We start from the raw sequence: 12,157 nt of genomic DNA on the forward strand, positions 1-12,157 counted from the left end.
AAATATTTAGAGACCTTCCGTTATAAAATATCAGGGCTGTGTATAATCAACTTTACAAAAATACACCATAAAAGCAACGCTGAATAATCATAAAACCGACTGGCTCATCTTAGAAAGTTTAAACCACTGAATAGGCCTATTGATTAAAAAAAATAAGGCACCTGAAAGTTGGCAACAGGGATGTTGAGGGAATATTCCATGGCATGGGACTGACATCACTAATTGGCTGACCCCTAGCTAAAGCTAGCTGGGTTTCTGAAGCATGGGGGACAACTAATAGAATAAGCTTTCAAAAAATTAAGAGGAATGCAAGTTCTGCAACTTGATTAACTATATTCTGGGTATGAATCCCCCCCCCCAATAAAGTTAAATGTGTTCTAAGAAAGCCCTGACCTAAGAAACAGCTTCATGGCAGTCCTCATTTAATTAGTTTTTACCTCCTTCTGGAAGATTTCAGTGTCAGGTCCCAAACGGGCTTCTAGTGATGCACATGCTTCTTTCCTTAAAGTTGAGTTCTCTTCCAGAGCTTTATTCAGCTCATCTTTTAAACCTGCAATCTTCCTTTCCAGTTCCATACATGAGAGTAAGTCTGGGGGTGGGGGGGGGGAGTGGAAAGAGTTCAATGGATAAAACTGACAAAGATTCACTACCACTGTGTTGCAAGCAAACTCTAGATATATATATAGTTCTTGCTCCGTAGTTCTCAGCTTCTGTGAAAATATCCCGCTAAAGCATGCACCCTTTCCACCAGTTTATACCCTGGTTTCTGACATGCAAACTTCCTTGAAAGACTCTACTTGCCTATGCACCCCTGAAGCTCAATTTCCATCTTCTTGTGGGGCTCAGCCTAAACCCACCCCCTCCCCAGTGTTCCCCCCCCCTAAAAAATGTTTAGAGGTACTCTCATTTTGACTCAAGAAAATCACCATTTTATAGTTCAAATCGGGGAAAATAAATACAGTAATGGACAAAAGTACAGAGATTCACAAAATGTTTGGGGGTATGCATCCCCCCAGAAAAACAGCACTACCCCGCACAGCCCTCGTCATGCATCTCATTTTCAAAAGCTAACCCCCCCTCTCTAATTCTCCAGCCCGCCCCATAGTCCTGATGTTAAGGGGCAGCAACTACTTTTATTTTAATTCCACGCAGCCACTGTCTAATGCCTGAATTGCACATCAGGAAGGCATGCCATCAGGACATAAACTGACTGAAAGCCATGAGCCTAAAGTCCCCAGTCACTAAGGTGTCTGCCAACCAAGTCCGTGACTGGCTGGAAGGATGCAAGGCAGAGAAGGACAGAGCCATAAACCTCTCCAGGGTTTTGTTTTAATCCTTCAGCACTGTATCAGGAATGAATGGTCAGTTGCGTTACATCAGGATTGGCTAAACGAACCAACTAATCCCAGTTGAGATGCAGCAAATAATTAAAAAATGGCTTGTTGACCATGCCCCTTGCATTCAGCCTGCCTTGAACAGGGACCCAGACTTTAATGTGGTAGGACCTGCTATGTGGAACTTTTTGCCAGCAGAGGTTAGGCATGAGTCAACCCCTGCTTTCTCTTAGATGTCTTTTCAGAACTGCGCTGTTCAGACAAACCTTTGGGATTCAAACTCTGTGCCAAACGCGCCTAGATATTTTTTTCATTTACATTATTGTAGCATTATGTTTCTGTGTTGCGCATTGCCTTGTTTTTTTATTAAAAGGGTGCCTTATAAATATTTAAACTAACTTTAAGGGCCTGAACATGTGTGGCACCAGTTTTAATTCATAAAAAATAATAATTCCTCAGCTATCAGAAGTTCAGGAAAAAGCCCGATTGTGCGAAGAACCTTCTTGTTCTATATCAATTCCATTAAAAAGGTACCATTTGGAACTCTTCCCTCCAAAAGCGATGCCAGCTTTGAATTTTCCTGCAGGTAGTACTGCAATTCTTTCTGCAAGTCAGACTGCATTTTCTTGTAGGCGACTTTCCCAGAATCTAACTGTCTTCTGTAACTCTCAATGTCTTTTTCCATTTGCTTGTACGTCTCTGAGAGCTGGTCCTACATGGGAGCAAGTTAAAATGCCATTACCCGTGTCCATTTACATGCCAGGACAGTGGCAGATTTGTACACAGTGCCACGTATTTCAGTAGCACTATCCTCTCCCTCTTCCAGATTATATTAGCACTGTTATCCCAGCCCACATCACCCCAAGGAAGCATCACTGGGATTCTACTAGGAAACTAGCAGAACTCACAGGTAAGGCCCTACTGGAAGCTTATTATTTTAATGTATTTCCTAAGCTATTGCCATACTGCCCTTCATCAAAAATGGGCCACAGGGCAGTTTACATCTGATTTAAGGCAATAAAAGGCATATACACAAGAAAAGATAAAAAATTAACATAAATTGCACGAAGGATGTAATTAGCAGCAACACAACTCAGAAATTACTTCACCCACCAGCCTTTTAAAACCTGACTCCAAAGGTGAGTTTTGACCTGGTTTCTAAGCAAATATAGAGGCACACCTCAGAGGGGAAGAAATTCCCCAGACATAAGCCACTAGGAAAAGATGGGGTTTCTTTTTTGTCTCCCCCCATGCTTATATCAGGTACTGACAAAAGGCCACAAAAAAGAATTGTATCTGTTCACTCAGACATTACACAAAAGGCAAGTAAAAACCTACGCCATCCCAAGTCCACATATACACACACCATTTTTTCTTTCAGTGCTATGTTTTCACTTCTGAGGAATGAAGATTCTCTCTTGGAATCCAGTGCTACCGCCTCAACATCACTGAGAGACTGCTTCATTTTTTGCATTTCGTCCCCCGAGTTATTCAAAATCTGCTGAAAGTATGAGAACATGAGGGTAGTGTGTAAGTGTATGTATATGCCACCCACCCACCCTGCAAGAATCCCCAGGAATCAAGGACAAATTTTTAAAAAACAACCCTGCTTAAATAAAGAAGAAAGATTCAGACGTACTGATGACACATCGCTTTCCCCACTTTCTGTCTTTGCTTCTCTCATAAGATTTCTTAGCTCACTGACATGGCTTTCCAGTGCTTTGATTTTATTGTTTTGCTCCTCGATCTGCAAGGCTTTTGACATTACTTCCTCCTGATAAAGCAAGAAAGAGGAAAAACACCAGAAGTGCAACGTGTTTAGGCAGACCTTTCCATTTCCCAGCTTGATGGGGGGCTTAGGTGTTGCGCAGCATGACATTAAAATTGACAAACCGACCAAAGAATTCAAGGCATTTGGCTAAGGCTAAACAATAGTGTTCCATTTCATTATACATGCAAGGCCTACCACCACCAGCAGCTCACCTGCAGATCTTGATTGCAAACTTCAGCATTTGTAATAATAGCCTTTAAGCTGGAAATTTCATGCATTAGTTGCATCTGTGGAGCAATCGAAGCAAAATGGCATAGGCAGTTAGGAAGCACCTTTCAGTCAGGTTTACCTGCAGTCACCCACCACAAAAACAAGCAGGCTCTGCATTCAGCTCCCCTCCAAACCACAGCAGAGCCAAGTTGTCACTATAGAACACATAGCAGAAAATTCTGTGAGCACCCATTGCTTACAGTGGTGTGAAGCCCTGGGAAATAAAGTCTTAACGGTGCATTACTAACAGAGGGCTTTTCAAACATCCAAAACAAAAAGGGCAGAACACACTGCTCACACTGCTAATATACGCTGACAAGTGTTTTTCAGAAGAACAGGTCCACTCTTTTTCTAGCATGCATTAATTGGGGCTAATTGATTTAAATAAATTCATATCCAATCCTCGCCTTTCTTCCATGCTGCAACTAAAAAGAGTGGCTGTTTTCACACGTCACAGCAAACCATGCTTTATTGTTAATGCAAGATGGTGGTTACTTCACTCCTCTCATAGCACAGCCTACATACCACAATATAAGCACAAAAACAAGTGCAGCTTTGATTTTTTTTTTTTTTTTGCTTTTTTGCAGTTACAGGATTAGCATTTGTTTTAATCTCATGTTGCTAAATTATCTCTAAGGGTTTCAGACTGAAAGGGATGAAGTATACATATTTTAACAAAATAAAATGAAACATGAAATGAGAGAAGCCTTGGCTGCACGTTGAAAGGAGATGGGGTCAAGTGAAATTCTTTTGGCACTACCATAGGGAAGACCATGTCCTTTATGTCCATAGGCCATACTGGAAACAGTGGAAGAAACAGAGCAGGGTCAAGACAATTGTGTTAGACCCAGTTTTGTTGCTGGGGGTGTGAGATGCAGCACTTTTCAGCACCTAAGATGGGTCCATCAGCTGTGCATCCCTGTCCCCCTAATGGCCACAGTAATCCATGCCATCACCATTTCCTGACTAGACTACTGCAGCATGTAGTCCCTGGGGCTGCTTCGGAAGACTGAAAAAAATTAGACACTTCTTAAATACAGGTGAAGGGAACACATCTCATGAAGGAAAGGTACTGACTGCCAGTTTGAACCCAGTTTACAGTGCCAGCACTTACTTTTAAAATCTTATGTGGCTCTGAGATCCAATATCACCGGAACCTGCCATTTTACTAGCACCAAAGGATGTTTTCTGCCACCCCCTTTCTAACGAGGGCATAAAATTAAAACGACTGGGTTGATTTGATTTGAGAAGGGCAGTGATCAGGGGATATTCTCTGCAGTGGCACCCTTTTTCTCTCTCCAGGCATTCAAGCATGTCTCTTGCTTTAATCCTGCTGATGTATATAAGCACTACTGAGTTTATTGCTTCTGCTGCTTCAATATTTAACTGAGTTCAATTCAGACTAAGTTAGTTGTCATAATCCCATTGCTTTCAATTGGAGTTCACTTAAGTCATGAAACAATGTTCCCATTAATTTAAATGAGATCTGCATGCAACAGAGTCAGGATCCAGCTAATTTTGATCTTGTTTAAATGATTTTGTCAGCCACTCAGAAAGTTGTAAAAAGAAAAGATGGTCTAGAAATAGGATTATTTACACACCCACTTTGTCTTACCTCTTGTTCGTTTGCTGCCTCTCTTTCGAGAGCCACAAACTCATAAATGGACATTTTCTCCTTCAGCTCTTTCAGCTCACATGCAATCTGCTCTTTTTCCATTTGCAGGTTTTTTAGCTCTACTTTTAAGGCTTGTTGTTCAGTGACAGCATTATCCTACCCAGGAGAGAGGCAGAGTGAGATTAAAAGGTTTTACCTACACTTTCAAATTAAATTCCTAGAGAACGCTGAAGCTGACTTACCCTCTCATCTACTAGGGTTTCACAAAGCATGACAGAATCTGCAAAATCTTTATGAATCTAGAAAAAAATATTTTTGAAAGTTACAAGATGCCTCCTCTATTACCTAGTTAGATTTCATCTCCTTACCAATATTTTATTTAAACTTTTATTTAAATATTTTATTTATTTTTTAATGGTCGCTTTTCATACTTTAAGAATCTCAAAGTGACTTACAAATATGCAAAAACCTTAATACTGAAAGCACTTGCTTGTTCCTTCAGCAATATATTGGTAGCTCAAAAGTGTTGTTGCCAAAGCCCTACTGAGAGCTAGACAACATTTGTATACTAAGTTCCAGCCACACGCTGGCAAGGCTGGCAAGTTTTGGGGGCTTGCAAAAAACCCTGAAAAGGAGGTGAGCTTTCCAAACCACAGAATTTCTCTCCCCTAAATTCTGCTGACTCAGTTCCACCCCACTGAACCAAATGTAAAACAAGTCATGTTGATCCAATATAGTTAATAGGGAGTAATTAAGAAACAGTTGTTGCAAAAAAGAAAAGGGGAGGAAGCCTGCAAAGGGGATACTCTCCGCTCCCATCTTTGTTCTTGGAATAGGAGTGGGAACCTTTTTCATTCCAAGGGTGACATTCATTTCTCAGCAAGCTTCTGGGGGCCATATCAATGAGGTGGGAGGGGTCAGAGAAAAATTGGGTGGTACAATGAATGTAAATTTCGTCTCTGGTGCAGCAGGCTAGTTTCCACACACATAAATACCACTTACCAAGCCAACCTCAGATCCTGGAATCCATTCCTCTTCAGGAATTGTAACACTGGCTGTCATCCATTGATCATCATGTTCCGAGAACTCCGAAGATACAGCTGAAAGACAACCCATTTTGCCAAAATAAAAGTGTGTATACTTAAGATGCAGATAAGGGAAGTAATGGTACGGCTCTGCTCTGCCTTGGTCAGACCACAACTGGAAAACTGGGTCCAGTTCTGGGCACCACAATTTAAGAAGGCGATTGACAAACTGGAACGTGTGCAAAGGAGGGCGACCAAGATGATCAAGGGCATGGAAACGAAGTCTTATGAGGAAAGTTTGAAGGAGCTGGGTATGTTTAGCCTGGAAAAGAGGAGACTACGGGGAGATGATAGCCATCTTCAAATAACTCAAGGGCTGCCAAATGGAAGACAGAGCAAGTTTGTTTTCTCCTGCTCTGGAGGTAGGACTTGAACCCATGGCTTCAAGTTACAAAAAAAGATTCCGACTAAACGCCAGGAAGAACTTTCTGACGGTAGGAGCGGTTCAACAGTGGAACTGACTCCCATGCGAGGTTGTGGACTCTCCTTCCTTGGAGGTTTCTAAGCAGAGGTTAGATGACCATCTGTCATGGATGCCTTAGCTGAGATTCCTGCATTGCAGGGGGTTGGATGAGATGACCTTTGGGATCCCTTCCAACGCTACAATTCCATGACTAAGTTCTTGAGACAAATGCAGAAAGATGTAGAGAAAGGAACTGAGCTTTGGTTACCTTGGGGCCCAATGGGTCTAATTCTCCCTTGCCATAGGAGAAAGAGAGCATGAGCAGCCAAATGCAAGCAGTGAGAGTTAGCTATAGTAGCCTTTGCTAGCATTTGCAAGGAAGCCAGCTGTCCCTAGTGCCTAAAGATCGATCTCAGAATCAGATCTCTGGAGCAACCAAGAGATAAACGGAGCATGCTAAGTTATGCCAAGAGCCCTCTTGCCCTTCTCTGTCCTCTTCAGATCTAGCAATAGCATTCAGCAGAATTAACATATGCAGCTTAAAGACAGCCTTCAAAATAGCTGCAATAGTTTAACTATGTGCAGCTCACTGTGGATTTTGGTTAAACAATGTATTATCTAAGTTCTAACGTATCCCAACCTACAATTCTTCAGCCCATATTTTATATAGCACCTTTTTAAATAGTTTCTATGCATAACAAACTTACACTCTTCCATCTCTGATAGACAAGACAAAGATGTTTTAAACTGTTTGGCTTTTGAGGGAAAGCTTCCCAGGAGACATTCCCCTCCTTCCTGGTTTATTGCTCCTGGAGCCCAGGTCACTCTCCTCTTCCTTCGAACCTTAAAAAAAATAATCAAAAAATCAAGGCATGTAGGAAAATTAAAGGAAGTTGGATTTTTTTATAAGCATAATCCCATTTGCTTGGAATTTGTACGTGGCCTATTGAAGACAAATTCAGTTGAAGATAGCGATTGTAGGTTCTACCAGAAGCATTTACAAAAAAAGTTGCAAATGGAGAGGGGAAGCTTTCCTAAAACATGTTTGCAAGCACCATAAGCAACTTGAACTTGCTGTGTCTCACTAGTCGGGTGACAAGTAGCAGCTACAGAATTCTACACAAAGCTCTATTTTAAAGGCTGGGAGCCGGGGAGAGTGACTTAAGACGCAACTGCCACATGCCCTTCGATCGCAGGCCTTGGTTGAGGGCACATGGCATCCTTCTCACGCTGCCCTCCACGAGCTGCAAAGTTGCGCAGGGCCCTCGGTGGTGAGGGCTGGACTGGAGAGCAGCAGGCTCCATTCACCCTCCAGGCACCATTAAAGCACACTCAAGTTGCTGGTGCCTGTTCTTATACCAGCTTCCCAGTATGAGCTTCCTGCTTCAAGCATGCCTTAACAGAGCTATGTTCAGCTTCCACAAGTTGGAAGGGCCTTTTCTACAGTGGCACCCTTCTAGTCATTCCCAGGTTTCCCTCACCCCATTTGGTTACTTAATAACAGCTGCTACAAGAAATGTGGAAGAACCACCAGTTTTCCACCAAAGGTCCCACAACACTTAAATTTTTAAATATTACCTTGAAGTCTTGCGCTGATGCAAAAGAAGGTGCCGTCACCAGCATCTCAGTGAGAGCCCTTATTTTCTCCTGCTGTTCTTTTTGAAGAGCGTTCTTTTCTTCAATGATCTGTGCCAGCTGGGATTGTGGTGAAACCTACAAAGGGAAAGCATCAATACCAAAGGTCGAAAGGCACACAATGTTGTTCATAGTAAGGTGTACGTGATTTCCCAAGAAATACAAAAAATACCCTTCATAACAGATTTTCCTAAGACCTGCTGAAAACTTACACACTTTTGGGAATACTTTTAATACCCCAGGCCAAATTTTCAATCTATCTTTGGGGTAGTAAAATCCCTCAAAACAAATCCATGTGTGTGGTGCCTGGAGAAGGTATTGAAGTTTACATTACAGAAAAATTTACCCTACCAGGCTAGGATACCTGTGTGCTTTTGTGTAGACCCCGCCTTGCTTGCAAGGACTGTGGTTGTTCGTTTGTGTATTACTGGGATGGTAATAACGTACTGTAAGTACTAATGGCTGTGAAGGTTAAACATCAGCATAAAACAATGAAAGCATTTAAGTTCCATGAAATTGTGCACCCCCCAGTGTGGAAAGGGTTGCAAACACGCAACGACCAATTAATGCGCATCCGAAAGACATGAGATTGCATATAGCGATGAACCTGGAAGTGACCCAAAAACGTTGCTCAGCATGTCACAAAAAGGGCATAACAGGGCTGTGGTACACTTATACATGTTCCTCCAACATATGTGGGGGCAGGGAATGGCACCCCCGCACAAAGTGGTCATCAACTTTATTAAGAGTTGCCATTGAAATTCGGCCAGACTCTACCCATTCCAGCCTCTTAGATTTCAAGGTAGAGCACTTACCTCTTCTAGGCGTCGTTTCAGGTCTTCTATTTCTGAACGATATCTCTTCAGAAGGGCATCCTCAGTTAGAACTTCGTTTACTATGGGGCTATTTTTCATATTTTTAGCTGTACTGGCAAACTAGGAGAGATGGGCATATGGGAGTCAGAACCGCTCTTTGAAGGTGAAGTCGGGAAAAAATGACATTTGTGCAAAATCTCTTTTTGAAAATTACAGAGGTATGGAATCATAAAAATCAACATTTGCTATTACAGTAAATACAAATGGGACGCATTAAACAAAATGTTGCAGCATACCTTCACCTCCCCACAGAAGGGATAAGCCTAGGTTAGCCAATCTGGTGCCCTCCAGTTGTTGTTGAACTACAACTCCCATCATCTGACCATGTTGACCATGGCTGATGGGAGCTGGAGTCCTCCAACATCTGGAGGGCAACAGATAAGCTACCAGGAGCTCAAGTAGGCCACCCCCCCCAGCTTTTCCTTTTCCACCTGATATTCAAGACTCCATGACTACCATGAAAGCTTAGTCTTCACAGGCTCTCTTTTTAAAAGAGTTGAAGGGGTTGCTTCTGCAAATGTCAGTATCCATGCCAGCTATTAGAGGAAGTGCTAGACTACTTCCCATTGAAGGGGAAGTCTGATTTGTCATAGAGCTATAGCTGCAGATACATATACTAGAACAAAGCATGCAAGTTTAAAGAGAAAGAGAAATAATTTCTTGCCTACTTGTCATTTTGGGCAACTTTGCCCATAAAACGTTTCGGGGAAGGAAATGGAACTGTACGGTTTTACCTGGAGTGTGCTAAGAGTTTCTTCCAAGGATGCCGGAGTGACTGTGCAGATAATAACAGTCTTAGCATTTCCACCCAGCGAATTCTGCAGAATCCGTGTCAGCTTGCTATCTCGGTAGTTAATGTAGCCTCTGGTGAAAGAGGATGACCAAAAAAGGAACAAGGAAGTTTTTACTTATTAAAGGTAAAGGTAAAGGTACCCCTGCCCGTATGGGCCAGTCTTGCCAGACTCTGGGGTTGTGCGCTCATCTCACTCTACAGGCCGGGAGCCAGCGCTGTCCGGAGACACTTCCGGGTCACGTGGCCAGCGTGACAAAGCTGCATCTGGCGAGCCAGCACAGCACACGGAACGCCGTTTACCTTCCCGCCAGTAAGCGGTCCCTATTTATCTACTTGCACCCGGGGGTGCTTTCAAACTGCTAGGTTGGCAGGCGCTGGGACCGAACAACGGGAGCGCACCCCGCCGCGGGGATTCGAACCGCCGACCTTTCGATCGGCAAGCCCTAGGCGCTGAGGCTTTTACCCACAGCGCCACCCGCGTCCCTTTTTACTTATTAAGTAGAGGCAAAACTGGCCCAATTACATAGGACAGAGACAGCCCAAAGTGGTGTCTTCCAAAGGTTGTTGGATGACAACTCCCATCAAGCCCAGACAGATGGCCTGTGGTGGTGGGAACTGTAGTCAAACCACCTAGGGATGGTACTACATTGGCTGCCTGGTCTAGAATCAAGTGAGAACACTTTTCAATCCAGCACAAAGAACCTTTCTTAACTACATTGTCCTTACCCAGCCTGATCGTCACATAGCTTCTTGATAACTTGGCCCAAGATGGAGAGGCTCCGGTTTATATTGCAACCTTCTTTGAGACGAATCCCTAGGCATCAAACATAATTTTATTTTCAGACAGCTCCTTCCACAAAATTTGTTTTGCTATCATACTGGGAGTTAACATAGTCAAGAGCTCCTGAATTTGATTGCTTTCTTCTTCATTCTCCATTTCACCCCCTTCTGTATTGTTTTTACCTGCCCATAAGCTCACAATCTTTTCAGATATGAAAACAGATTCCTATTAAGAGAAAGTTTTAGGCACTTTATAAAGTGTTAAATAACAATACTGGGCAGTATCCAAAGTTGCCTGTCTCCTGACAAAAGGCAACTATCAGCAGAATGGGCATTTTTCAGCGTTTCCCATTCCGTCCTTAAATCTGCTCTAGATGATTCCTCAGTCCTCTGCAGCAGATTAAAGAGGGGCACAGGGTCCTGTGTAGGGTTCATCACCAAAAAAAATCTCCCCTGTTTTGCCAACCGATTCCTTCTGTCAATGAAAGGACAGCATTGGAGACACCCAATAAGATTGATGTGTGATGAATTACGCCATTTAACTCAGAGACATGGAATAATTTCAGCCAAAAGGAGGAAGATAACGCTAGAAGGCCTATAACCAAATATTATATTCATTAAATTTATATACCACCCTTCATCCAAGGATAGTGGTGCGGTTTACAATAGTCTCTGCAGAAGCAGGGATAAGGAACTTGTGGTCCTCCAATGTGTTGTTCCATCATTGCTGACCACTGGTCAGATTGACTAGGATTGCTAGGAGTTTGTATCCAACTTCTAGAGCACCACAGATTCCTCATCCTTGCCGTAGAGAAGTTAGATTTTTGTGCAAGAGTCTACCAGTTGGGAATGTTACATCTGCATCAGTCTTGTGTTCCAAATATAATGAATTTTGCTGTTAAGCTGTATATGGCTTACATAAATAAGAGCAAGCATGCCCAGCAACAGAACCCTGGGGGTGGAAATTACTTGTTGGATTTTTTACATGTTTTACAAGTTAGTATTTAGCAGATTACCGGAAAAGCTCGATCATCATCAGCTACATACCTTCAGCACCAGTCTGGCTAGCTCTTTCGCTTCCTGCCAGATCTACGAAATTCTGAAAATTCAAGACAGACTGTGTTAGACACCAGTCTCACACAAGATCTATTCAAATCACCTATTGATTGAATATGACTGAATTCCAAACAGTGGCAGATAAAAGCCTGAGAAAAATGAGTTCCTGAGACTGTACATGAGCAGAAAAAGGTCCCTGGCCAGGAGTTTAAACCAAAGGAACAACAATTTTGTGCAGCACTGGTCACTACATCTGGGAGAAAATACGTTCAACTGAACAACATTTAACATTTCATGAAAGCGAAAGAAAAGAGGAATTTTTAGATTGCATCTCAGATTCAGGATGGTCTGCAACAGAAGAAAAAGGTAGAAGGATGTGCATACTCTCCGATTTGATGTTTTGAGCACTTTAAGAAGAACAGACATAACTGAATTTCTACTATAGTCCAAGGAACCAATGTGGCATAGTGTTGAGTGTCTGGCTAGGACCTAGGAGGCCAGGGTTCAAATCCCCACATGGCCACAAAGCTCACTGAGTCA

The 12,157-nt window shown here is 42.7% G+C and overlaps 1 protein-coding gene across 6 annotated transcripts in view; it reads right to left on the minus strand.

The window, feature by feature from the left end:
• The window catches only part of CENPE (centromere protein E), a 38,947-nt gene that overhangs the window by 19,945 nt on the left and 6,845 nt on the right, over nt 1-12,157 (minus strand). For 4 of the 6 annotated variants that reach the window (XM_028743631.2, XM_028743632.2, XM_028743629.2 and 1 more), the window contains exons 9-22: nt 11,609-11,660; nt 10,508-10,595; nt 9,723-9,852; nt 8,929-9,048; nt 8,057-8,191; nt 7,186-7,321; nt 5,993-6,090; nt 5,233-5,289; nt 4,991-5,146; nt 3,318-3,392; nt 2,974-3,108; nt 2,701-2,835; nt 1,869-2,046; nt 438-589 (exon numbers count right to left, since the gene is read on the minus strand). In XM_028743631.2, the coding sequence (XP_028599464.2) occupies nt 438-589; nt 1,869-2,046; nt 2,701-2,835; nt 2,974-3,108; nt 3,318-3,392; nt 4,991-5,146; nt 5,233-5,289; nt 5,993-6,090; nt 7,186-7,321; nt 8,057-8,191; nt 8,929-9,048; nt 9,723-9,852; nt 10,508-10,595; nt 11,609-11,660 (1,647 nt within the window). The remainder of the gene's footprint in view (nt 1-437; nt 590-1,868; nt 2,047-2,700; nt 2,836-2,973; nt 3,109-3,317; nt 3,393-4,990; nt 5,147-5,232; nt 5,290-5,992; nt 6,091-7,185; nt 7,322-8,056; nt 8,192-8,928; nt 9,049-9,722; nt 9,853-10,507; nt 10,596-11,608; nt 11,661-12,157) is intronic. The other 2 variants (XM_028743630.2, XM_028743634.2) reach the window with 2 other exon arrangements.

Source organism: Podarcis muralis, chromosome 9 (genome assembly GCF_964188315.1).
Source record: "Podarcis muralis chromosome 9, rPodMur119.hap1.1, whole genome shotgun sequence".
NCBI classification, from domain to species: domain Eukaryota; kingdom Metazoa; phylum Chordata; class Lepidosauria; order Squamata; family Lacertidae; genus Podarcis; species Podarcis muralis.